This window comes from Bombus vancouverensis, chromosome 9 (assembly GCF_051014615.1).
Source record: "Bombus vancouverensis nearcticus chromosome 9, iyBomVanc1_principal, whole genome shotgun sequence".
Lineage (NCBI taxonomy): Eukaryota > Metazoa > Arthropoda > Insecta > Hymenoptera > Apidae > Bombus > Bombus vancouverensis.
The window spans coordinates 12294332-12319946 of NC_134919.1; the positions used below are offsets into that span (position 1 = coordinate 12294332).

The following is a 25615-nucleotide window of genomic DNA, read 5'->3' on the forward strand; positions in this document are numbered from 1 at the left end:
CGCAGGAGGGAGGACGAAGAAGTCGGCTGGTGGGGTGACGACGGTCGGGGAATATAGTCGGGGGGTGTACGGTGGGGGTGAGCGCGAGGAATCGAGCGAACGACGCGACGCGTGATGCTCGTGCTCGCGATAGTAGTAGTCCGTCGTAACGACGTCGATGACGTCGACGGAGGGCGCTGCCGACGCGGTCCACTTAATCGCTGCTAGTAGTAGTAGTCGGTGGTGGTGGTGGGAATCGTAGTGGCGTGCGTACACGAGGCGACGCCGCGACGTGCTCGTGTGATCACGGGGGTAGGGGAGAGGCTCGACAGCGTGCGCGCCGCTTTTGCCTGGAGAGAGGAGAGGAGAAGAGAAGAGAGTAGGAGAACGTAAAGAGAGAAGGAAGGAACGAGGCAGCCGGCGACGGTGAAACGAAAGGGTGGTTCGCTAGCGGTTACAGTTTAGTCCCGTGAGTGCGTGGTGTTGCGGCGTGTGGTCACCGAATCGGCCGGTTGCGAGCGCGTTGCCTCGAACGAAACAAGATCTGCCGGCACGCTTCCGGTCTCACGGAAGCATCTATCAATCTCGGCAGGATCGTGCGTGTACTCTGGCGCGCCGCCACGCTCTCTCGTTTCTTAGAAGGGTGTGCGATCGCGCGAGCTTGTGTGTATGTGCGCGGAGGGAAAAGCGAGGGCGAGCCCGAGGGCGAAAGAGAGAGAGGGCACGTAGGTGTGTGCGCGGCGGCGGCGGTGGCGGCGGCGGCGAGGTTGGTGGCGGTAGCGGGTAGAGAGAGAGTGGTGCACGGACGTGTGGCGGTGTCGAGTCGTGGTGGATGGTGGATAGTGGCGGTTCGGGCGGTAGGTCGGATCGGTCGGTTGATCGTCGTCTTCGTCGTCGTCGTCGTCGTCATCGGCGTCGTGATCGTCGTCGTGGTCGGTGACGAGGAGAGTACGAAGACAGAAGAGGGAGAGGAGAGGGTGAGATAGAAAGGGGAAGGAGAGTGGAGGCGCGAGGGAGGAAGAATATAGAGGAACGCGAACACCGAGAACGTGGAGGCGAGACGATCACGGGACCGGAGAGAAGAGACGCGAGGATGAGATCGATAAGGAGGGAGCCGAGGTGGTACGGGTTTCGCGAAACGGGAACGCCGCGGCGCGTGTAGACACACGGCTGGTAAACAGACGCGCGTAAAATACGCACGCACGCGCCCCGACCACTCTGCTCGCCCCGTGTTGGCAGAGGGTTCGCGGAAGAGAGTCGGTTCTCGCGACTGGACACCGCGACACGAACGGAGATCAGGAACTCAGTCCCGTCCGAAGGATTCGCGAGACGGAGGGCGAGGGAGAGAGGAGCGATCGGAAGAGATACGGAGGAAGAGGGAAGATTAAGGAGAATATCGGTACGGTGCGCCGGTGGAGTACGGATTCGTCGCGGAAACGGGATCGTCCTCCTCTCTTTCTCTCTCCCCCTCGATCTCTATCCATCTCCACTCGATGGGCTTTGCCGGTGAAAGAAGGTCAAAGATCGATCGTCGAGTACGAGGGTCGTGACCTCACGCATACACGGGACGAGCCACGCGTGCGGCACGGCTTTCCAGCAAGAAGGTGGATCCTTGGCAAGGAATAACAAGAGAAAGAAAGGAGAGAGAAAGAGAACTGGCTTGCCGGTGATTCGAGTTGGTTAAGGTGGATCTGTTTAACGATGAAGCCGATCGATCGCCGGACCTCTCTTCGATCGACGCGTTAGGCGTTGTCGTCAATGCTCGCCGCTCGCGGACAAACATTTTCGCGTAGAGTAGAAGAGCTGCCAAACCGATTCGGGACCACGTTGCGTGAAAAATTGCAACGGAAACGAGAATCTCGAGCGGCGGATCGGCACTCGATTGGATGGACACCGTGGCATAACAGGACGATCGAAACGGATCATCGAGGATCGGCACACGTGCCTGAAACGCGAAACACGTCGCGTGACGCGGAGAATATGCTCGTATCTGATCCGCGAAAAGTAACGATAGATCAACCCGATTCGCGTAGAAAAATCATAGAACGCTAGAGAAAAACGAGATTAGAAAGACACGACGAAATTATTCTCGGCGCACTCGAATAAATTACTCGCGCGAAGAAAGTATCGAGAAAGATCGACCAATTTATTATCACGAGTCTTAATTGTCGAGTTATCCGAGGAGCAGCGAACGTAGAGACATAGTGAGCAATCTCACGAAATCCTCCACGAGAAAGCGGAAAGAGTATTCGCGCGAACTGCGTACCATTAATCGGAGAAAAACGATTGATAGAAAGTATAGAACGGAATCGAGAAACAATGTCGCGAGATCCGTACTCGAGCGGAAGCGGAGTGGTCGGGCCAGGAGGCGGTACTCGTTCGCCCCGAAGCGGTCGTCGCGTAGGCGAGTTGCCCACTGTCGATCGTAGCCCGTCGAGAAGCTACGCGAGCGGTCGTGGCAGTCCTTTGGGTCGCAAGAGAGGCACTCGTAGCGGGAACAACTCGCCGGAGCACCTCGGATTCGGCAGCTACCATCACCATCAGCTGGGCAGTCCGTACTACTCCCGCGACGAGGACCTCGCCAGTCCCGTGATGCTCGAGGAGAGGGGCAGGAGTATGTCAACCGGGGGCGGTGGGGGCGGACATCACAGATCCAGAAGCGCCTCGAGACCCGCCATGTCCAGCTCGGCGGGCATGTCAGCGAGGTATACCAGCCTTGATCGTGCATCCGCGGGTATTCTCGATCACGATCGCGAGTTCGTGCCGATACGCGATCCTCGTGAACGTAGCCGCGATCGTGGACTCTACCTGGAAGATGAGCTGTACGGTTCGAGATCGGCAAGACAGAGCCCGAATACGCACATGCTGCGTGACAGCGGTGGCTATATCGGTGAACTCCAACATCAGAACAACGATCTCCAACGAGAGCTCGGGAACCTCAAGAAGGAGCTCGAGCTGACGAACCAAAAGCTCGGCAGCTCGATGCATAGCATCAAGACCTTCTGGAGTCCCGAGCTCAAGAAGGAGAGAGCACTGAGAAAAGAAGAGAGTTCCAAGTACAGCCTGATCAACGAACAGCTGAAGCTGCTCAGCTCCGAGAATCAGGTCAGTCGAGCTGCAGATTTTTCTTTCTTGCTTTTTATAGCCGCTTTTTTACCCTTCTTTAGTGCTTCTCCCTTTTATTCTTTCTGTTTCGTTGCCTTCTTTCCTCGATGACGGATAGTACCGCAGAGGGTTCTATGCAAAGGGTGCGTGAAGTTTTCGTCGTCGCCTCTTCGGTGCGTTCTTCGTGACCCGTTTTCGATGACGCGCGTGGAATTTAGGTCAAAGTGATTAAGCTAAAACTTAACGATATCCACCGATCCGATACCCACTTCGTCGACGAATCTGCGTCGATCCTATCGTTCCTTGCGTAACGTCCCTGTCCAAATATTCGTCGACTGTTTCTGACATTTCTAAATCGAGGGAATCGACTCAACGTGTCGTGATTGCCGCTAGAAACTTATCGATCTACTTCTAATGGCCCGTTTCTTTTTTCGCCGCTTCGTATAGATACGTTTATTGATTGGCCAAAAATGCGACGTGAAGGGGGAGCCACCGATGTACCGATTCATCCGATATTTTCTACTCGAAATCTCTCGATGATCAATCGTTCGCCATAACCTACGATCGTTCAAACCTCATTAACTGTCAATTCAATCGTGTGAACATGTCTTAAAACAAACTGTCACGTTGACAAAACTCCATTGATCATTCGCAATGTCGTTCGCAACAAGTCTTATTCTACTCCCTAATTCTTCTGCGTTTCCTTCAACGAGACGTGTACGCATTGCCTTCGAGGACGACGGATGGATCAATATGTTAGCCGTTCGCGAAGCCCGTCGCATATTTATATAATATCGTAGTCGAAGTGTAGCTTCACGAATAGATCGCCCGTCTTTCGTAAAACCCGGTATTTATTCAAAATGTCGTATTCGTCTTCGTTGAAAAAGTTTATCGAACGATCGTGAACATCGTTACGTCTGTAAAGACGTCAAGTTTCGTTCGATTACGGCAGAACGTCACGTGAGTGGCGCTATATGGCTCTTAATCGAGGCGTTTAATTCTTCGTCATTGTGCTCGTGGCTAAAGAAGAGCCACGCGAGTTGCGGTAGTTTTTTCCGGCAAAAAATACCAGGCAAATTACGAAGCGAAAAATTCTCGTTTTGATCTTAGGTGAGAGCCCTTGGGCAAGAAAGCGTGCAGAAATGAATTACAGGAATTTCCTGTTTCAAAGTTTCCAAGGGAGGACAGAGATTGAAATATGAATCACACGAATCTTTCCGAATGAGACTTTCGGTGACGTAAATCGGTATTTTGCGGGTTTTTCTCGAGCTAAAGTTTATAAATCGTTCGCAAGTTTTTTTTATTACACGTTTCCTTTTTATCTTGTATATATATTATACCCTCCATCGTTGAACAGAAAAATATACATTCTGCAGAGCTTTATTTTTGACATGTTTACAGTATGCCTCTGATTATCGTCATGGCAGTGGCATTAACGCACGCTCGCCTCCGTAAATCACGCAGAATCAAACTTTGGTAAATGGTTTTTAGAAACGTGTATATTTCCGATATTAATGGAAAATATACGTACATATAAAACTTCTTGCCCTTTACCCCGTAAACGTGTATTATTTTTGCCCGAAACAGTAGCAAGTAACTTGTCAAACGTGAACGATTCGCATAATTTAAGGCTACTGAAAGTATATTTACGGAATAAGGGTTAATATTCTCCGAGTAACATCTACTAAACGCTTAAATTATCCATTAACCTACGTCGATTAACCTACATAAATTGAAGATTGATGCAAATCTCTCAATCGATTATGACTTCTTGTAATAGCTCATCCCCTGTCGAATCAATCTTTCATTCGAATCAATCGAGCGTTGCGGTCGTAGCGGTATCGCGCTGTTCGTCAATCTTTCCGTCACGGTTCGTCAGCGTGGCACCAGGCATATTTTTGGCCACGATGGCGGTGCACATGAGTCATCGGCAGCGAGAGTAGAGGAATCTCGGGGAGAGGCGGATTCTCTGGCCTTCTGCCCACGTTTGTTCCTTTTTATCCAGCGTCTGGCATCGTGGTACAACGATAGGGAGTATATATGGTTCTTACGCGGCAATGACACGCGTTCCAACATCGACCATCCTTCCCTCGGCATTGTTTTGTGCACTGCGAATGACAATCGACCATGAAGTTGCGTAATTCCGGCACACCCTGGGACCACCGACACGTTTCCTACGGTTACGATGAAGGATTAGGGTATCGACGAACAAAATACCGTTGAATTCGATGGCAACGAGGAATCGACGAATCAGGTGAATGAGATTAGGCGGTTTGCGGGAGATTACGGTGGATCATGGGAAGGCATGTGGAGAATATTCTGGGTTAAGCGTCGTTCAACTTCGACCCGGTATGCTATATGCTGGAATAAAATTATGAAACTAGATGTTCTGTGATTAATCGTCCAATTAAAGATAATATATCTACTTTGTATTAAAATCTTTAGTTTAACAGTGAAACATTCTTATCGAAACAAGTATCGCTTATATATATCGGAGATACAACATCGTTCTTATGCATTGTAAAGTAATGGGAGTAAACACAGAGTGTATCTATAGCTATTTTATTCTCCTGGCGCCATTAACATCGGGAACTTCGGAATGGAAGGTGGAAAAAATGCATTAAACGGTTGGAAAGCGGTTGAGAAGGGTGTTCGACGGGGGTGGAATTAATTTTCCTTTTCTCTGTCGGCTGGCGTACACGATTCGCGCCGTAGCTGCAACCTCGAAATTGGCGCACGTCGGAAGTGGGTCGTAAAAAAATGCAGTGGAACTTTTGCAATGCTATCGTTACGCCAACCGATCCTTCCCTTTTTCCCTGTAGCTCTCGCGGCCCGCCGAAAAACCAAAGAGCCGCCAACCGTGGAAATTAAACTCCGTGGCTTGCGTTGCGTTTACTGCTAACGAACAATTCTTTTCCTTCCTCCTTTTTTCTCCACCGTATTTCACGACCGAAGAGGAAGAAAGGAGCATTGTACTTGTTCGATTGACGATATTAATTTAATTTTCAACTTCGAAAAATCGTAATTCACGTCCTTCTTCGTCCTGGAAGCTGTATGTATAGCACGCGATCAATTCTTTCGGTTAACCGTGGATTTGACCTTTGAAATATTAAACTTCGTGGTCGGCCATATTTCCAAAATACATCGGCGAAGGCTGATTCATGACGTTGGCGGAATTCCGTGGTATTAAAAATTCCGTGTGGAACGGAGTTTTCTGCGTTTGTTGCGAGGAATTGCCCGGAACAGCAGCCCTCGGATCTAATTGCTCACTTGACATGGTTCTCGGTGAATGAAAAATTAGTTGCTGATGGTCTCCTCGCTACGAAGATTGTGGCGTGCTTTTCAAGGTCTGGAAGAAACGGCAAATAGGCTGGATGCCTAATTTCACGATGATTCGAAAGGACTATCTATAGGACGAATGCATTTTCTGCACATCCGTTGTTACACTTTTAACGAAGCTGTTCCTAAAATCACGTTTAGTACCTCGAAGTCATCATTGATCCATCGTCAGAGATCTGTACAAGCGCCCTAAAATTCAATTTGCGGTTACACCGACCTCGTATCGCGTTGCCTGTTCATCTTTCAATGGAACAGCCAGCTCCGAATTGACCTGACGTCCAACGAAAACTGGGTCTTACGCCATTCGCATTCAAGAATTTGATTGCTTCGTCTGAGAACTCGACCACCAGGAAACTTCGACTCGTGTATCGCTTTCCAGACAACTTGGCTGCTCTTAACGACTTTTATTCTACGATGTAGAGTATTCGTAGATCGTAAAAATTGTTAATATTTCTGAATGTAGTTCTTGAACAGCGCTTTGTTTCTAACAACAAGAAATTCAACTCAGAGGATTAATTGCTCCGTTAAAGAGGCTCGACGAAACAAATTGATTCCGACGCCGGAAGAGCGAGATAAACCACGTACCATCGTTGACCAAGGGCTTCTGTTCATAACTTTAATGTCGTTGAAGTGGTCTCTCTAATGGTCGCTGTTCTTCGTGCATACCACTGCTTTCAATTCATCTCGAACGCAGCTGTCGTTCAGTGCCGTGTCTGTCGAAAGAGAACCACCGTCGCTTAACCGAATCACACGTTTCTAACTTCGTTGATAGTTAAATGGCGACACGGCTCGAAATATTCCGACCGATTGTGCTAGTTCTATGAAAATCGAAGGAATTACGAAGAAGGAACGTGTTCCCACAGCTAACGACTTATTGTTGCGTTTCCGGTGTCAATAACGTTCCCTAACTTCTTTTCAACCTCACGGACGAAACTCTCTCTCTCTCTCTCTCTCTCTATCTCTCTCTGTCTCTTTCTGTTCCTCTCTGATCGCCATCCGGTTCCAGCATCTGGCCTTATAGTTGACATTAAGCCGCTACATACATTAACACATAAAACGGAATCGTCGTAAGTAAGTTCTACTTTAAAAAAAAAAACGTATTTCCAATGTCCTCGTTAGCTTTCCTTTTACTAGCGGCTCGTCTTTCGTCGGTGCTTTCGTATTGAATACCAGGGGGATTTTGAAACGTTTGCCGCGTAAACACGGGACAATATCATCTGGAAATGGAGATTCGCTCTGGGAACATTATCATGCCCACTGAATCGCTCTTTCCCGTTTTTGCTATGGCAATTCCGTCTATGTAATGCTCTCGGATATATTTTCCTTTTGCCTTGCTGCTGCACCACGTTAAACAGCCGTTCAAATCTTTTATCGATTTTCTACGATGAAACGATTCGATGTATAGATTCTATTATTGAATATAACGAAAACCGGATCGAGCTGATTATCAAGCATTGTTGAATATAAACAGTTTAGCGAGAAGTATTTGAGAAAGGGAAATATTCCAGTAAACTTCTCTTTTCCTGGAATCGATAACCCAGAAACCCGAATTATTTTTGTGTCTAAGCCTGAATTAGGTGGCTCGACTCGTGGAAACTGCCGCGCTATTTTTTCGCTTTTTCTGGCTCCCTTTTTAACGGCTTAAACGATCGCTTTAGAATCTACAGGCCATTCTACTCTCAGTCGATCCTCTTAGAACCTTAAAAAATATTTTTCTTTGATCGTAGAGTTCTAAAAGACGCAAGTATCGTATGCAAAGTTAATATTCCAAGAGACAGTATCTCGAGTTTCTACGCGACAAAACAATTGTACTCTGGCGTTCAGACGAGTGTCGTTGGTGAATGTGGCGTACAGGTCCGCGTAAAGTGCGGCGCACACGTCCGTCTATATCGATCGGCCTAAATATATCGAGGCGGATTATTAGCGAGAACCTATGCCACGCGGTCTAACTATGGCACGACCGCATTGTTCCACGGGGTTACAGAGTAAACGTGTCTCTCGTGGTCTTCTAAAATGAATCGATCGATCCGGCCCAAGACCCTCGCGCTCTCATCTATAGTTGTTTCTACCGATAACGTTGTTTACCCGACGTTTAATCGCATTTACCAACCATTACAGGGTATACTTGCAAGAATATAATTTCTATCCTATAATAGGAAAGTTCCGAATACGTCAAGAGTTCGAGGCACCCGCAAGTTTAAAAGTGGCCTAACTCGTCAATTTTTTATTTGCATCGTCGATACGTTATCGATAACCTGTTCGAAACATCGGGATGTAACGTGCTCGAGCTTTTTATGGAAAACTACAGACATTCTCCCAACTATGTTTCACCACCTGACGCCAACAGTTTCCAACACAGAGTATTGGTACAACGTAATATCCTTTGGACAAAGAAACTTTAATATTCGCGAGGCTGGCCTCGGTATTTCCACTGTTGTTTCGGGAAACTTTCCCCGCTAAATCTAACTTTACCATGTTTGATCGCGAGTGTCGATCTTTGCAACGAGTTCTCATCATTTCGATCTTCCTCGGCGACGTTGACAATCGTCCGCTTGAAAATTCTCACTCGTTACGCAAAAAAATCACTGATTGCAATTTACCGATTGTAGGACGCGCCTGCGTTCTACTCTTCGAACGGTCGTTTTCATTTGCAGCTATGTTGAATTCATTGCTGCACGAGCTGACGTACGTATATAATCTTTCCGTGCTGGTTGTGTGTTATCTCGGTAACCCCCTATAAATCATGCTTTGAAGGCATGTGCGCACTAGCTGCGGCTTTAATGAGGAAGTGACTTCCAACGTGTCACTCTCCGTTATTTGTACACGACCAGGCGTCACGATGGCTTACTTAGACGTTTGTTCCGCCCCTCCGCCCCTCACTTCTGTTTCTCCAGCGTGCACCAAAATTATTGCGCTACAACCAACTGAATGCTTCGCGTTTCTGTTCGAATCACGAGCATATATATGATTCGAATTATATGTAACAACATATATCTACCATTTAAAATAAGGGACAGAATATATTGTGTCATACATTTTCTATGTTCTTCTTAGTTCTTCGTCAAGTTCGTGTTTAAATTTGCAAGAGAAGTATTGTTTCAAGATCGAAATCTAAAATTAAAAGAAAATATAAGAAAATATATACGTACGATGGCATAACAGATGGATATATTTAGAAGCATCAATCTATTCTCGATTACCAACTATTTTCACAGACAGTACGACGAAAGGATAGGTACGACTAAAACGGCGCTACGACGATAAGGCGAATTAATCCTCGATATCGATTCCGTAATCTATGTCAGATTACTTAATGGGATGACCCCCGCGGCTATTTCCGTGTATGTCAGCTATCGAAGTTCATCAGACATAAGCACACATGTTTAAAAAATCGATGCGCCGTTGCGATCTATACACGCAAGGACTGGTGTATTTTTTTTTCCTCTCTTCTTTTTTCAAACATCGAAGTCGATTTAGAAACGATGTAAATGCATCGGGCTTAATGCTTGACAACACGCCAGCAGTCTGATAACAAACGTTGCCATCGTTTTTCGATCCATTAAAAATTCTATATATCGTCTTGGAGTGTTTTAAGCCTTAAAAACTGTTACTCGTTTATTCTGAAAATTATCCTATATGAGGCGTCTCAATTATTTCTCTTCTTCTTCTTTCCTCTCTTCGTTTTTTCTTTTGGCAAACGGTAGACAAAACGAAGGACCAACATGTGGCGCGATAAGATAGACGCAGCTGAAACTTTTTCATCGTTCGCCAGGTTGCGACAGCTTTTGCGCGATTCATGAGTTAGGTATTTTCCAATAACGCGAACCGTGTGCAATTCCATCGACAGAGGAACGAGGTTATTTCTGCTTCGGCGCGAAGCTTTTTTGGTTATTATAGCCGCGTCGAATGATTTCGACGACTTTTAAACGCCACTCGATCGATCCACGAGGAGAGACATCCATTTACTCGCTTTCGGTAAAATCGTAGAAAATATCCTTCTGCAAAATAAATATTATATTGCAATATTATATTGATATACACGGTGATACAAAGTGTACGATAGCAAATATTAAGAACATACAGACACAAAAAAACATATATCGAAAGAGGAGAAAATGTTGTAAACCACACTGATCAGTGAAAAAATATTACGAAACTCTCGTGTTAAATGTTAACGTTGAACATCTTCAATCGATCCAGTGAACCACGTGATCACAAGATCGAATCAGTTCCTTCTGCTTCTCCTGATAATTTTTGTTCAAATCTCGAAAACTAGAGTCATGGCGCTTTTGCGACGTTCTGTTTCCAGTATAAATCACCGAGCATTCTTCGACCAGCGAATGCACTCGTTCGGTCGAAAACACGATACCGAAACGTACACGGGATATCGGACTTCTCGCGATAAGAAGGATCGACGAGTATCGTCGATCTGCACGAACGTCGACCGATTTTTGCTCGTACAGCCACGATCCGCCCGGTCAGATACGGTTCCAGCAAGACCATTTTCCAACGGCTAACATAATTACCGTTGCCACGCGTGATGCATGACTACCATTTCTCGGGTGTAGCCGCGAAACGACGATTCAGTCTCGCCGGTCGACTCGCAGGATCGAAGATAAAACGAACCATCGATGCGTGCTTGTTCCTCGTTTATTTCCTGCACCAGTTGCGAAAGGATTGATTTTATTTTATTTTTATTTCATCCGGAAGATTGTGAACATGGCATACATAGCGTTACAACATATAAATTGCGTTAATCGTCCACAATTAATTTAATGCATTGTACTAAATGTAATTATACTTTAAGCTTAAAACGAAATGTTTAATCACATTACTTTTCCGCAATCCATTATAATTTGAATTTATTTAACGAATATAGTAAAATGTGATTACTTGAAACGAGTACTTTTTAACTTTATCCAGTCGCGTGTATCGAGACTTTGGGGCAAAATAAGAAGACGAGAGAAAGAGAAAGAGAGAGAAAGAGAGAGAGGAAGAGATGCTGATGACGGAGCAGAAGCAGAGGCGTTATCGAGCGACAGGAACTCACCCCTACCAACTTCCACTCTCTCTTTCTCTCTCTCTCTCTCTCTCTCTCTACCGCTCTCTCTCTCTAGTTGTCATTCCCTCGTTTTCCGTCGTCGTTTCTCTGGTGCTCACTTTCGACTCTTTTCCTGCTTTCCTCGCGTTTGTTCTCTCTTATTTTCCATCTTCCAAACTCACTACCAGTCTACCGTGTTCCCAGCCTTTCTGTTTCATTCTTTGTCCTTTCTTCTCCGTTCATCTTCTTTCCCCCGAACCGTAGCATCGCCCCCAACACTTTATCTGTGTTTTTTCCTGTCTTTTTTGGTCACTATATCTCTAACCCTCTGTTCTTCTCGCTTTCTCGCTCCTTCGCTCCTCTCTTACTGGCTCGCCTTATGCATTCCCCCTTTTCATTTTTCTTTCTTACCTAGACGTTTCCGGTCTTTCTCGTTCTCTTTCCGTATTTCTACGTGACCCTATTTCTATCCCCTTCTTGCCAACAACCTCTTTTCCTTTGTCATTGGCTTCACGAACCTCCCCATCGTCTCATCGGTTTTTACCTCCGTCCTACTGATCCCCATCACGTCTGTCTCATCAAATACGTGTACTACGACTTCCAGGGGTTGCATTCGTTTCTTGAATCACTTGAACGCCGTATGGAATTTTCTCTCTAGCTGGCGGAAAAATCGAACGCAGTTACGCTTTTCGAGGTCGTGGCATACCACTGTCCCGTTTTCTCTACCGGAGAATTCATTCGTTAGACCGACCAAACCTTACACCCTCGTTAACCTTTACCGAATCGAAATAGTTTGACGCCCCGAGGTATCGTGTAATTTCCTGCCTACGAGCAACCAGGTGTTTGGTCCACGTTGGATGGAACCGAAATGGAGCGCTGATCAATCATTCATCGTAAAACCAACAGTGTCTACTTCTACGTAAGAAACATACGAGCAATGAAATATTTAAAAAAACGATGGACTTGTTGAATCGCTCCGTGATCAAGATCTTAACCGTGTAAAAATAAGTTCAAGGAAGATTAACTGCTTAGAGTCGGAGGAACGGAACAGTACTTAAGTCATCGAATAGGTGGGTCGTTTCAAGGGCGGAGTTAATCTGCGCGCCGATCTAATCTAACTAAACTAAATGGAATTAAACGAGAGGGAGCTACGTTAGACACAAGTAACGAGCCGCTCGAAATAATTGTCTTTCGCGATTACCGAAGCCATCCGTGCGTCGTGAACACGTCCCGGCTACTTGACACGCGTTTTGTCTTCTTTACCTTCAGTTTCAAACGAGACGAGTGGCTTAATTCGTCGCTTAACACGTCCCAACTGATTATTTCGTTGTAATCTTGCGTTACTCTAACGTTTCTAACTGGCCGAAAGTCTCAGTTCTGGACTATTCGATTTCCCTCCAGGGTTCCAATTTTCCTTCAAAAGAACACTACGTAGATCCGAACGTGAATGAAGTCGAAACTCCATGGACCCTGGGACAAAACGCGCCAAACAAGATCAGGCAAACTAGTCACAAACTACCTTTCATTGCGCCATGTCTCGCCATGTCTGACGAAGTCACGATTTACAGACGTCTTAATTGCTCGAAGTTGGTCGAGGAACGCCTGTTGAGAAACGACCCGAACCACGGAAGTGTTTCGTTGTTCCATCCGTCTTTGCTTGCTGGAAAACCAGGTAGGGTCGTTTAAACCGAAACGGATTTCAGGATACGCGAACGACAAAGGCACTCACGGTCGATCGATAACAACCCCGTTGACTTGGACAAAGGGAGGGAGGTCGAGGGGTATTGGCGAGTTACAGAGGGAAGCAGAGACACTTTGATGGAAGACTTTTTCACGGCAGAACGGGTCGCGGTCGTCTAAGGCAAGGCTTGCCCCAGTGGATCGTTAAAAGCTCCGTTAGGAGAAGTTTCTCAAACTTTTGTAACTTGAAACTCCCTACTATCTATATTCGATTTTTTTTTCTTCTTTTATGAATGGATATCAGTTTTCCTTGTCCATCGCTACGCTCCACGATATTCTCTTCGGTTCAGTAGACTTATCTGAAACCGCATGTTTTTGAAATTTAAAATACTACAGCGAATTGCTAGGTTCTTCGTTTATTTTTACTTCAGCTATTTCTAAGAGATAGCTCCTTGTCATTTATACTTCCGGATATTTTTTCAATTAATTTAATTAATTAAGAAAGCACTAGATTATTCTGTCACAGGTTTGATATTGTTTGATATCGATCGTATTACGTTGACAGATAATTTTCTAGTATAATGTAAACAGTATCGTGTATCGTTAATTAGGTAATGATAATGTGCGCTCTGTTTTAGTTTTTCACGCAAGAGACACTCACTAGCCAGGTTCTGTAAAAATTAAGCCACATTTGACACGAACCGGGATCTTTTTAGTTTGACAAAACTTGGTTAGCCCTGTAGAATTAGCGAAACCTGAACAAAGAGACTCTCTCTCCTTGATTTTTCTTTAATCTTTCACTGGGAGTGATTCATAGACTCGTCGAGCCGTGTAGAACCCGATATTACAACGCAAACGTAGAAACCACTCTCTGGTTTCTTGGGGTCGTCGTACCATAGATCGATCTTCCGGCGAGAAACGAGGTTTGCCAGGCGAGGTTGGCGTAAAGGCAGTTTCGTCTGGCACGAAACGTTGATCGTTTCTTTCGTAACGTGGTTATCTTGCTGTTGTGACCGGATCACAATCTCTCGACGCCTTAAGAGATCGAATACAGCTGAGCTTTCACAAACAGAAACCACGAACGACTGAAGATCCGAAAATTCTACTCGAGATGTCTCGCGCGCGTCTTTCAGTGACCACTTTACGCTTCTTTAAGCATCGAGTTTTCAGATTTATGTTACCTTTTAACTGGGACTCTAGGAAGGGAAAGACTGAAGAGACAGGGAGATTATTTTTATCGTAAGCTTGGCACAATGGCGAGAATTATGGTTTTATTCACGTGAACATATACATAACTTATGTCGGGTTTCATCCCTTCTCTCTATATCTATGCATTGATTTTTCCCCGCTGACCCCATAAAAACTTTTCCCTCGAAGCATCTTTATTGGTCATTTGTAACAGAACCATGCAACCGTCCAAGCCATCACTCTCCAGCTCTCCAAATCATACAGTAAGTCACACGCAATTTTAATTTCTTACTCCGTAAATCACATACTTTCCTTTCTCATAAAACTTTCTTCCGATAAATGTTACTTTTGATTTACGTGTCATTAAATTTGATGCGCTGTTATATCAAAGTCTACTTTCGTCTCAGTAGCATCGATAACCTTCCCTTTAAAATCGATTAACGTCGCAACGTGTATCGAAATTCCAATTCAACGATCGTATTCGTAAATTTACCGTCGATGTAGAAGATAAGTTCGTCGTCTTATCTTTGCGTGAAAGATCCGAATCGGTCCTAGGATGTCGCTAATGCCGGTATCAGTATTATAATGGCCGGTTTAAATGGAGCACGGTGACCCACATACGAATTCGGAATGGGGTCAGAGAAAATCGTGGGATTTAGGTCAGGGGAATTTACATCGTCGGGACCCGTACAGTTTTACGTTGTCCTTCGTGTTTGACGTCATCGATTTCTACACGCGTCACCCGTTGCATCGTGGGAATTTTATTGTTACGAGGGAAAAACAAGGAAAGGAGAAGAACGAGCCCACAATGCGAAAAATAAGGTGGAGCTTCATTGAACGCTTTGTTCGAGGCGAATCACGACAGGATGTTTGAATAATCTACGATAGTAGCGGAAGAATAGGAGGTGAACTTAGACAGAGGCTCGATTTGATTTATCATTTATTTACCATCGAACGATCGATCGATACGAGACCGTTCTACTTTTATTCGATGCCACTTATCGTTCTATGATACTTTATTCCTCTTTCGATCGTTTCAACCTTCTTCAAAGTTTCTAAAAAAAAAAGAAAAGAAAAAATTGTTACGCGACTGTAAAGTACGAATAAACTCTACTTTAGCTTGATTTATTTCGCAAAAACTTCGCATTTCGCGCAAAAGTTCCCGGAGAGACATATCGATCGTGTCTTATCGTGTTTTATGAACACGAAAAAAAGGTTACAGGTTACTGGCTTAGTCTTGGTAACTTTGTTATTTAACAATTATGATAACCTAAACATATTACGCCGTTAGCTGGTCCGCGCATATACAGCTTGCATATTTAATCCCATGCTATTTACGATGACAGAGGCATTAAAAAAGAAAGATGAAAAATATTTAAGCGACATGCACGAGGTAACGGGAGCCCGGAAGAGATCGATCTATCGTGCAACGACCCCCTCGGAAAAATCAAAGAGTTGCCTGTGTAACTTTGTTTCTTGGTAAAAGCGCGCCACATTTTGCGACCTATTTCGTGTTCCCTTCTGGGAAAGCTCGTTATCGCGTGTTCATCGAAGATTCCCCCAGAAGCTTCTTTCTTGCCTGTTTATTTTATTATTAGGATAAAAATTTATGATCAAAATAACACCGATAAGAACGTTTTAATTAAAGTCATAAACATTTTGAAGATTTTCTTAACACTTCTCTCCCGTTCCTTTTTTTAATACGACATTTAGATGCTGAATTATGAACAAATCGTTTCTATGAAAAATCGATAAAAGCCTCATTAGCAGATTGCACGTGTTTATATATTTATGGGTTTAAAGACACATGAACGTACAGAATGCACGCAACATGCAAGAATACATAAAATATCGGAAAGTAAACTGGTTGTAATATTTAACAAGCGAAACAATTTCCCATTTAGGTTCAATCTAATCGGTTTAATAAATGATCATAGCTATTCGCGAAACGATAGCATTCAAAGCATTTATCATATCGTATATAACGATATTTTCTTCGTGGGAAGCAAAGAACAAAGTCGATCGAACAACTTCGCAAACTTTAATTACAACTACCAACTACTGTAACATCAGTCTGTTACATACCGAACCCGATATAGCTACAGGCCTATCGGTGAAATCGATTTGGAATGGAAGGTTTGAAGCAGGAAATGATTAATTGACTCAACTGTTTAGCGACGAACGAAGTTCTCTTCATGCACGTTATACCTAACATTGTTTCGATTTTGACGATCTTTAATCAAATATTGTTTACTATTCCCTTCTCCTAGCAAACGAGAAAGTAAAAATCCAAATATATTCGTAATTATGAGTATGAAATTGCAGAAATATCCCACTCCTACCGAAGAATATTCAAGAAATATTACAAGACTCTTCTGCGAAATTAAAAACAAAAGGGATCTTTCTTGCCGCTGCCATAACTTCTTAGACGCTGTAGGACGCTATTATTCGAAGAAGAGGATCGTTTTGCCAGGTGGTCGGTGTCCATTAAGTCGCCAAGACCGTGGACGACCGGTTGTTTTCACGACGAGGGTTACACGCGGCGTAAGAAGAAACGCCATCGTGAGATAGGATTTACGCGATCGTTAATAGGATCTCGTCTTAAGAGGGGCTTCGTTTAAACTTTAAAACCCCGCTTCATCTTTGTTCCTCCGTCGGTCGTTGCGCGTTCGATATCCAGCGTAAACTGTGTCGATGGACGATACCGATCGCACCCCCGAGAGAAAGAGAGAGATCGGGTTCCCTGCGCGTCGAGGGTTAATCGAGGGCTAATCGTTTCGAAACCAGAACACGCGACACCATGTACACACCGACACCCCTAGCGATCGTAACAACCTGGAGAGTTGTGGCGGATTGTATGCTCCTTGCATTCCCTTGGAAACGCAGCGCTCGATTTCGATTACAGAACAGCCCGTTGAAATTCGATTTCCATGTGTCTCATTCGTTGCTACCCGATCTCAACGGAGCTGCAAGATGTGGGAATTCACAGGATCGAGTTCTAATAAAAATACCGAACCTATACACGTCTAGGGAAAACGTGGTTTCATTGAATGGAACTGAAATTATTAAGGGGGATGAGAACGTTGTTGTTAAGCTTGCTGCGTTCTTTTCGATTCATCTTCGAGTGAGTTTTGATCAACGATGATGCTACGGAACATCTCAAGTTCGAACGAAATATTTTTATTTCATTTCATTTCATTTCATTTCAACGAAAGATTTCATGTTAAAGATGTTCTTGAAACGAAACGTTGCAACAAAACGTAAGGATCCCGCGGCAGAGTTAAACGTTAATTTCAGGCTTCGGCTGGTACTCTCTTTAAATTACTCGCTGTGAATGTATTAATAAGAATACCAACCTCACTTAGCATGCCTAAGATGAAATTTAAATTAGAAGGAAATTAGAAGTGGAATAAGGATGTAAAGGCAAACAGTTGTAGAATAGAGAGATTGGGACAATTTGTGGCAAGTAGGTTAGGATTGAAAAGGGGAATTCGGCCATGGCTTGGTGGATTAATTTCGTTATGGGGGTAGCTGACGTCACAGGATGGAGGGGAGCTCTCTCGACCTCTACAGCCTCTATGGCACGTTGTCGTTGCTTGTTCGTACGCGAAATCAGGTCGATCGTCGCTATTGAGCGGGCACCGCTTCCGGTCGAGCATCGTCTCTGTCGTAACGACGACGAGGCGCGAGGTTTGTTAACGCATTGTCATCCAACGCATAGAAATAAACGATATACAATGCTAAAAAATAAAATTGCGATTTGCGTATGCTTTTGATCGTCCGCCTTCGAAAACATATTATTCCTTATAATTTGATTTGTATTCTTCCTACGCGAAATTATAAATTTTATCAAATTGCTAATTATCTCATTAGCTTTCACCGAGTTCTAAGAATTATCGCTGTCATAAATTACATGCGTCTAGACTTAATTACGAAAGTTGCTCAGTTAGGGGCTCGATGAAGAGAGCGAGAATATTTTACTCCGCCAAACGGCAGTTCGTTGTTCTTGTGTGAAATATACGCCGAAACATGCTGCTTCTAATCATCCGGTCTGCGGCAACGTTTTTTTTTTTTTTCGTTAGTTTGTTTCCTTTGTCGCACTAGCGTCGCGTTGTCGTCATTAACGATGCCTAACGAGCTTGATGAAGGCCTTGGAAGAATATTCACGAAAACAGAGTCGAGTGGGAAATTCAAGCAGCAGAAAGCAACGTCGAAGAAATTCGAAAGACAAGAAATAAGACGTAAAGTGAAAGAGGAACAGGGAATGGGAGTATAATAGAAATACTGAAATTTGGCAAAGAGAAGCAACCGGCTGGCTTATAGTACAGACCGCGTATATATTAATTAAAGGAAATAGGGAAAATTTTAATGCAACGTCTGCAAATAGATGGAAAGTCCATAACAACCTTCTAAGAAGCGATACAAAGCTTTAAGAAGAGTGCTCTTTCTACTGGAAGGATAAGAAAAAAAATAATAAAATTCAAAAACTGGCAAAGGAATACACAGCTCAAAGAAGATGAATAAAGGAGAACGTGAAGAAGGGTCAAAGTAATTCAGTCGAAGATTCAGAAAGACGGGACAGGAAATGGAGATGGAAAGATGCCGGAAAAGCGTTGCGAGTCTAAAGAGAACGTGCACGACGATCGAACTTCCGCTAGAAATATTGACTTTGGTCGAGCGTTTCGCACGTTCTCGGAGGAAACTCTTTCCAGACACCGATTTCTCTTTTTCAACGTGTAATCGGTCCCGATTTTCTTCCCGTTTCGTCCGACTCCCTGTTGACGACAACCTTGTCTCGTAGCTCTAACGCCTTCCTTTCGAACAAACAGACCGAATCCCTCTTCGATATCATCGAGCATCATGATAAGTACTCCAAAAGAGAATCAGACAGCACTCGAGATTCGCTAGACGAAATGTTTCGCGAATAAAGCATTTTACGTGTCTGCTTCGTTGAGTGAAACGTGACTTTTAGGTAATTAAAAATTGCCAGGAAAATAAAAAATATTTTTATACGTTGCTGCCTGTTTCCAGATTTTGTTGTATTTCAATTCCATTATATTTTAATATTTGCAGAGAGCTCAAGTATTTATATAAAGAGGAATATTGAAAACACTTTCCTGGAAAGAGTGACAAAGTGCTCCCTTGTGTCGAGCTTCTATCGATCCGCTTATCAGTTTCATGCTCGAAGTAGTTTCGCGTAGCTCGAATATGCAATTATCCAAGTATACACGTTCAAACGCCAAGTGGCTTGAAACTATTGACTTTTATATCATTCCGTGTAAAACGTAAGAAAATAACAGGCGAAACAAAGAAACTCTGCGTTTTAATTTCAACTCGTCCAACTGAAAATTGCACTGTAGTACACACAAGTACCTGTATGTAATGTGACTTTTTATTAACGCAATTAGCCGAGCCCAGCGTACGATCTCGTTTAAAAAAATTCATTTATTTTCTGTTACAGAAACAAAGTATGATGGTTCGACAACTGGAAGAGGAGCTGAGAATGCGGATGCGAGGGCCAAGCGTCGAGATGCAACAGCAAATGGAAGTTTTGTACAACGAGAACGAGCATCTGACGCGAGAGATCGCCATACTTCGTGACACGATCAAGGTAAGTGGTTTATCCACTTTAAAAAAAAAACAAAACAAGAACGAGGATTTTTCAACCTCGAACTTTACATTTCCCGGCGCACCAAAGGGGAATGTTATCAATCCTTCTCGCTCCAGTTCTTACGCTTATCGCGACACGAGTGACATAATAAAAAAAACGAAATATCAGGTCGATTTTATTAGGTCGTAACATACAAAATGTTCGTCTGCATCCACTCAAAGGAATATGATTTTGCTTCTCATTGAAGTAAATTTATTAATGAAAGCATAGTTTCATACATTTTCCTCGTTAAGCTGCAAAGTCTCTAATACTATTTTCCAACAATATTTTTATTTTAAATTTCAGAAAGTAAAAATATTGCAGCATTACTCCGTTATTCGTTTTCAACGTCGTTATCGCCAAAAGAAAATTTAAGTAACTAACGACGAATCGCTCTACCACTTCAAAGAGTATCGATGAACTTTTAAAACTACTCCGCGTTCCTTAGTTAAGTTTTTGCATTTTTTTTCTGCTATCTTTGCTTTCCTTCGCTCGATTAAAAATATTCTGCCATTACTTCCTTACAGCCTGTATGATATAACTTCGCCTAAAAGCTATAAAAACATGGAGAATTTTAAATATTTCGAAAACATGCCAGAAAAGACATTTCAGCTAAGGAAAGCAGTATTTCAAGATCCTCGAAACACTCAAACTACATACTTTTTTTAGTACTATATACGTAAAGAATTTGAAGCGTCGACACAGACATTTCATTGTTACAACCAATATTTTTAAATGTTTACACAATAGGAAACGAAACCCTAACCCTAACCCTGAACTCTTCCTTCATAATGCGGAAGATTGGACGGGACCTGTTCACCCATCGTCTTGTCCGCAGAAAATAATGAATTTTGAGGAAAGAATGGAGGATCGTTGGCTTTCGTTCGGATTGGAATTCGCCGGAAGAATGGTGTTCACTGGCGGACGATCATTATAATGAGGAATAATAGGAATAGAAGGCGCGAAACGGGAGCAAAGGTAGAGGCCGGGTCGCGAATTTCAAAACCACCGGCCATCTTTTTCGTCGTACGACCTCGTTCTCTCATTTCCGGTCCTCAATGAATGGTACATACCTTGCAAAACCGAGTATTATCTACATCTTGTGCTTTGAAACATTTTAGAGAATCCCTTTCTCGTCTCTGATAAAGATAAGCATAATGATAAGATTAAGCATAATTCGATGTATGAATAATATTAGGTTATCTCAAAAGTATCTTTCGTTTTATAAGGAAGTAATGGATGCGTAACATTTTTTGTTTTATATTATTTTATTGAATTACTTATGTTCCATTTTGTTCCATCGGAACAATTGGGACATATCGTTAAGATAGCTAGAAGATGAATTCGTTATTTAAATTCGCTATCTCCAATTCATTGTCTCAATCTGTCTCTCTCCAGCGTTCTCTAAATTGATGAAATTGCGGTGTAAATTTTCTAGAAGTAACAGAATTGGACGATACTACACGATAAAGCTAATGATTGTACCTGATGTCGATCTAAAATTCCGATCGAATCGAATTTACATTGCCTTTTTGTTTAGTCTCCTTCGAGATCTGCGAAATTTCTTTTGTAAATTCCCCCAGAATCTATAGAATTATCGTTAATCTCGACACAATCTAATTTCGCCGGGGCGCAACACGACATTCGTGTTCCACCGGAGTTTATTGATCCAGCACAGCGGTTCGGAGAAACCGTTGGATCGCTTTCGGCGCCACTGGGTGGCAGAATTAACGGAGTTATTGCGGGAAGCTGATAGCTGCCGTTGCCAAGATTTCCGGAAGCATCGCGAACCGTTGGCGGACAATCGGTCGTTTACCTCGAACAACATCTAAACCTCTTGTCTATTTCGGTTGTTCGCGTGACGCCTGGGCGCCAGTCAAACCGCACCCGTTACAGATTAGGCGAACGAATCGGCATCTAAATCGCTTGTATCCTGTCAAAACGGCGAGTAAATCGAGCCCCACGATTATCTCGTGCACGATCGTTCGCTTTCGTTCTGGCAGCATACGTAATATCAATTCGTCGCATTGAAACCAGCTCGTTCATTCAGTTCGAATAGGTTCCATTGCAGAGGAAGTTGTCGGTATCGAGCCGGATATCAAACCATTCCTTCTCACGCGAAGAACACCCAATGAGATCCATCTGGAATACTAAAATCTAGAGCTCGCTTCGGAGCTTGCTCATCGATTCGAGCGACGGTCCCAAAAGTATACACAGTCCCACTAGCACAAGGAAGTTGAAGAACCGCCAGTGAATCGGTCGAAGCCGACCGAAAATTCTACCGAACGAGTTAACGCCGTATACCCGGCCAAACGATCGCGTAGACAGGTCAAACGTGCAACGCACTGGAAGCAACTGGTCGCCTTTGGCCACTTGCCAAATTATGCAGCCGCTTTCTGGCTACGTTCTCTCAGTCTTTATTATCGAATACGCCGATCGTGGTAAGGTCCATCGACACTACCCTCTGACTTCCGGTATCATTTTTCTCATGACAAGCCGCTATCACGTCGACCCTCACGATCGATCGCTAGATATCGTCTTCCTCTGTCTCTTAGTCTTCCTCTCCCCCCCCCCCCCCCCCGCCCCTTTCCGACTCCTCGGTTTTCCTTTTTCTCGGCAAAATTGACGAAAAAGGAGGGTTATGTCGATACCAGCTTTAGTACTATGATATTTTTTTTGAGGAGAAAAAGAAAACAAGATAGATCCTCCCCTAGGGTCGAAAGTAACAGGAGAGAGAAAATTAAGCGTTTTGAGACAAATCCGAATCGGATCTTGATACGAATTAAATGTATTCTCGAATGTGCACAGAATTGAAGAAAAGTCTACGCTTGTTCGAAAATCCTCCGCAGATTCTCTGGTGTATTTCGAGCATAAGCCAGAGACCGAATGTCTTCGTTTATTGAACTTAGACCGTTTAACATTGAACCGGGTGCATTTATTTTCAGCTAAGCTTCGAGAAAGCTTGCGCAGCTGAAAGACCATTTCTGCGGTAACTGGTTTCTGCTTTTGAGGAATACGGATAAAGAAATAATCACGCGGTCTAAAACTTTGATCGTTTGTCGTAGGAACTGGGTTATTAACCTCGATAAAATTGTCGGAGATATTGTTTAGCCGTTTCTTTCAGGTCGTTTTGTTATTTACCCTCGTGAGAGGTATTTGTGGAAAGGAAAAAATATCTTGAAAGGTAAATCGAATTCTCTGGTCAAAAAATTATAACTGGATTTCGTATAATTGAATTTTGCCAATTTTCTCCATTTTTGTCCCTCAAATAATAGAAGTTTATATTTGGAAAGGTAAATCCAGTCGGTAGGAGTTTAATTAATCAGGCACTGGCGAAAGTTTCGCTGCCACGGCGTTCTACTGTACAATTCGCTTAGAGCATATTCGCAGAAATCTGAATAAATTAGGAAAATAGAGGAAAAATCAGAGTGCAGGAAATTCGTATAGAAGCATCAAACGATATCGACGATAAGGTTCGGCCGACAACGTTCTCCGGCGACGACGTCGGCAAGAAAAGGAAGAGAGACGGCCAGCGGGTGTCTAATTCCAGGCTAATTACGTTTCTGCCGTCAAAGGGGCGGTCTAAATTCGTTATACGGGCGTCAAGCGCCACTATCTACCAACGACGTAACACAAATCGAGCATTTTACGGTAAAACACCCAGTTCCCTTCGTCTCTCTATGCTTCACCTCGACGCTCAACAGAGAACAATTGTCTTTGCGTCTTTCTGTCACTTTATTGTCTCAACGGCGTTGTTATTTAAAGATCCGCATGCTTTCGTTTGCAAGTTTCAATTTAAGAAATTGAAGTCATCGACGCGACGCCGTGTTCGTGCGTTCCTCATAAAATAAAAGTAGGAACTCGGCCGTCTTGTTAGCGACCTCGTTAAACTCTGGAATGAAGATTACCTGTGATAAATTTGTCATGGATCCGGTATTATTGCATAAGCGCCAGGACGAGGAAGGTCAGCAGAGGCTGTAAAACGAATTCTTGCGAACGAGCTTGGATTTTTTCAATTACCCCGGCGAAATGTCAGTTAAAGCTAGTGGAACTTGCGTTCTCAGAGGTCGCGTAAAATGCGATTTCACCGTTTTCTTTTTTCGATTACAGGAACTGGAATTGAGAATAGAGACACAGAAGCAAACCCTGCAAGCTCGTGATGAAAGCATCAAGAAGCTGCTCGAGATGCTCCAAAACAAGGGGATGGGTGAGGCATTCCATTCAAATTCGACTTTCCTACACAAACGCCATCATTTTTACTAATTAACGTCTCGTTCGTGCAACAGTGGCATTCCAGGCGGTTTCTGCAAAGACAGAAATGAAGTGAGATAAGAAATATTAATGTAACGCTTGTAACTCTTTAACCTCTTGTCTTGTAGTATTAAGGCACGAATTGTGGCTCTAAGAGTTTAGGTCCTCGCTTAATAAAGATAAGTTTACTTTGATAAGAAGATTTACATTAAACTGTAATTCTAATTTCAACTTTTTAGACAGAAGATCGTTAGGTACATCTAAACTGCATATAATATCTTAATATTCTTCATTCGACGCTCTGTTATAACAATGAATAGTTAGCGCTAGCTTAAATGGCTACTGAAGAAACGGTAAGGCAAGAGGTTAACGAATTTTTGTAGAATCGATATCGTAAAACCGTAAAGAGCATCATCGAGTATTACCATAAATATGTAAAAATTGTTCCATCAATTCACTTCAATTCTGTGAGCATTCGCTATCCTTTACTAAAGTATTTCATCTTTTAGTAAAAGTATGTGTGTGTGACCATTCTGCAGATACTTATCCTCGTGCATCATATAATAACATTCTAGCGACGAAGACCTTCGTTTGAATTAGCAGCATCACGTGACTCTATAGTGAATTACGAAAAGATTCTTAAGAAGATGAAAAACAATATTTATCGTTACTAACACTTCAACGAAAACACTGTCGAAAAAGTTGACGATTAATAAAATTTCACGAAGCCTTGAGCCGTGTGCAACCCTCGCGTCGGTGAGTTCTGCGCGAAATTAAAGCGCGCTTGCGCTCGTTGCGCTCCTCGATTCCTGGGGAAAAATAATCCGCGAAATTACGCGCCGTGTAACAACTTCCCCGTATAATAATCATAAAGAGAGTGCACGTAGAACAGGACAAAGCGGTAAAGGGGTTCAACTTCCGCCGAAATTTCCGGACGAATTTTCTTCGTGCCCAATTCCGCGCGGTTATGTGGTCCTGTAATATTCACTCGCTCGTGGCAGCTAATAATCGCGAAACGAACGAAAGTTGGCCGTAACCGCGGTAATTGTAGCGTAAATATTTGCAACTGGATCGTGAAACTATTTTGTGCGAGAACGTAAGCGTGCTTATTTGCGAAACGTCGTGCTGGATGCACGAAAATATCGTCATCGCAGTTTCGCTGTGACCGAGATACAAGGCTGGTTGACGATAACAGCCCGTTATATCGTCGATTGGTGTCGTGAGAAACGTCTCAGAACGTTCGGTTTCATTCTGACGATGTTTACGGCTTAGATATCATTCGATCATTGACCGAAAACTTCAACTAGTGAGACATGGAAAAAGATAGCACCGATTCTTCGTCGTGGCATGTAACAGCGAAACACGGGTATTATTCTAATGGT

General features: G+C 43.6%; 1 protein-coding gene across 2 annotated transcripts in view; it reads left to right on the top strand.

Annotated features, from left to right (window-relative positions):
• The first annotated feature begins 211 nt into the window (after positions 1-211).
• Positions 212-25615, top strand: part of LOC117163544 (uncharacterized) — a 68663-nt gene continuing 43259 nt past the window's right edge. The window contains exons 1-3 of one of the 2 annotated variants that reach the window (XM_033345904.2): positions 212-3084; positions 19794-19943; positions 24093-24189. In XM_033345904.2, coding sequence (XP_033201795.1) covers positions 2299-3084; positions 19794-19943; positions 24093-24189 — 1033 coding nt within the window. In that variant the 5' untranslated portion in view covers positions 212-2298. The remainder of the gene's footprint in view (positions 3085-19793; positions 19944-24092; positions 24190-25615) is intronic. The other variant, XM_033345909.2, reaches the window with a different exon arrangement.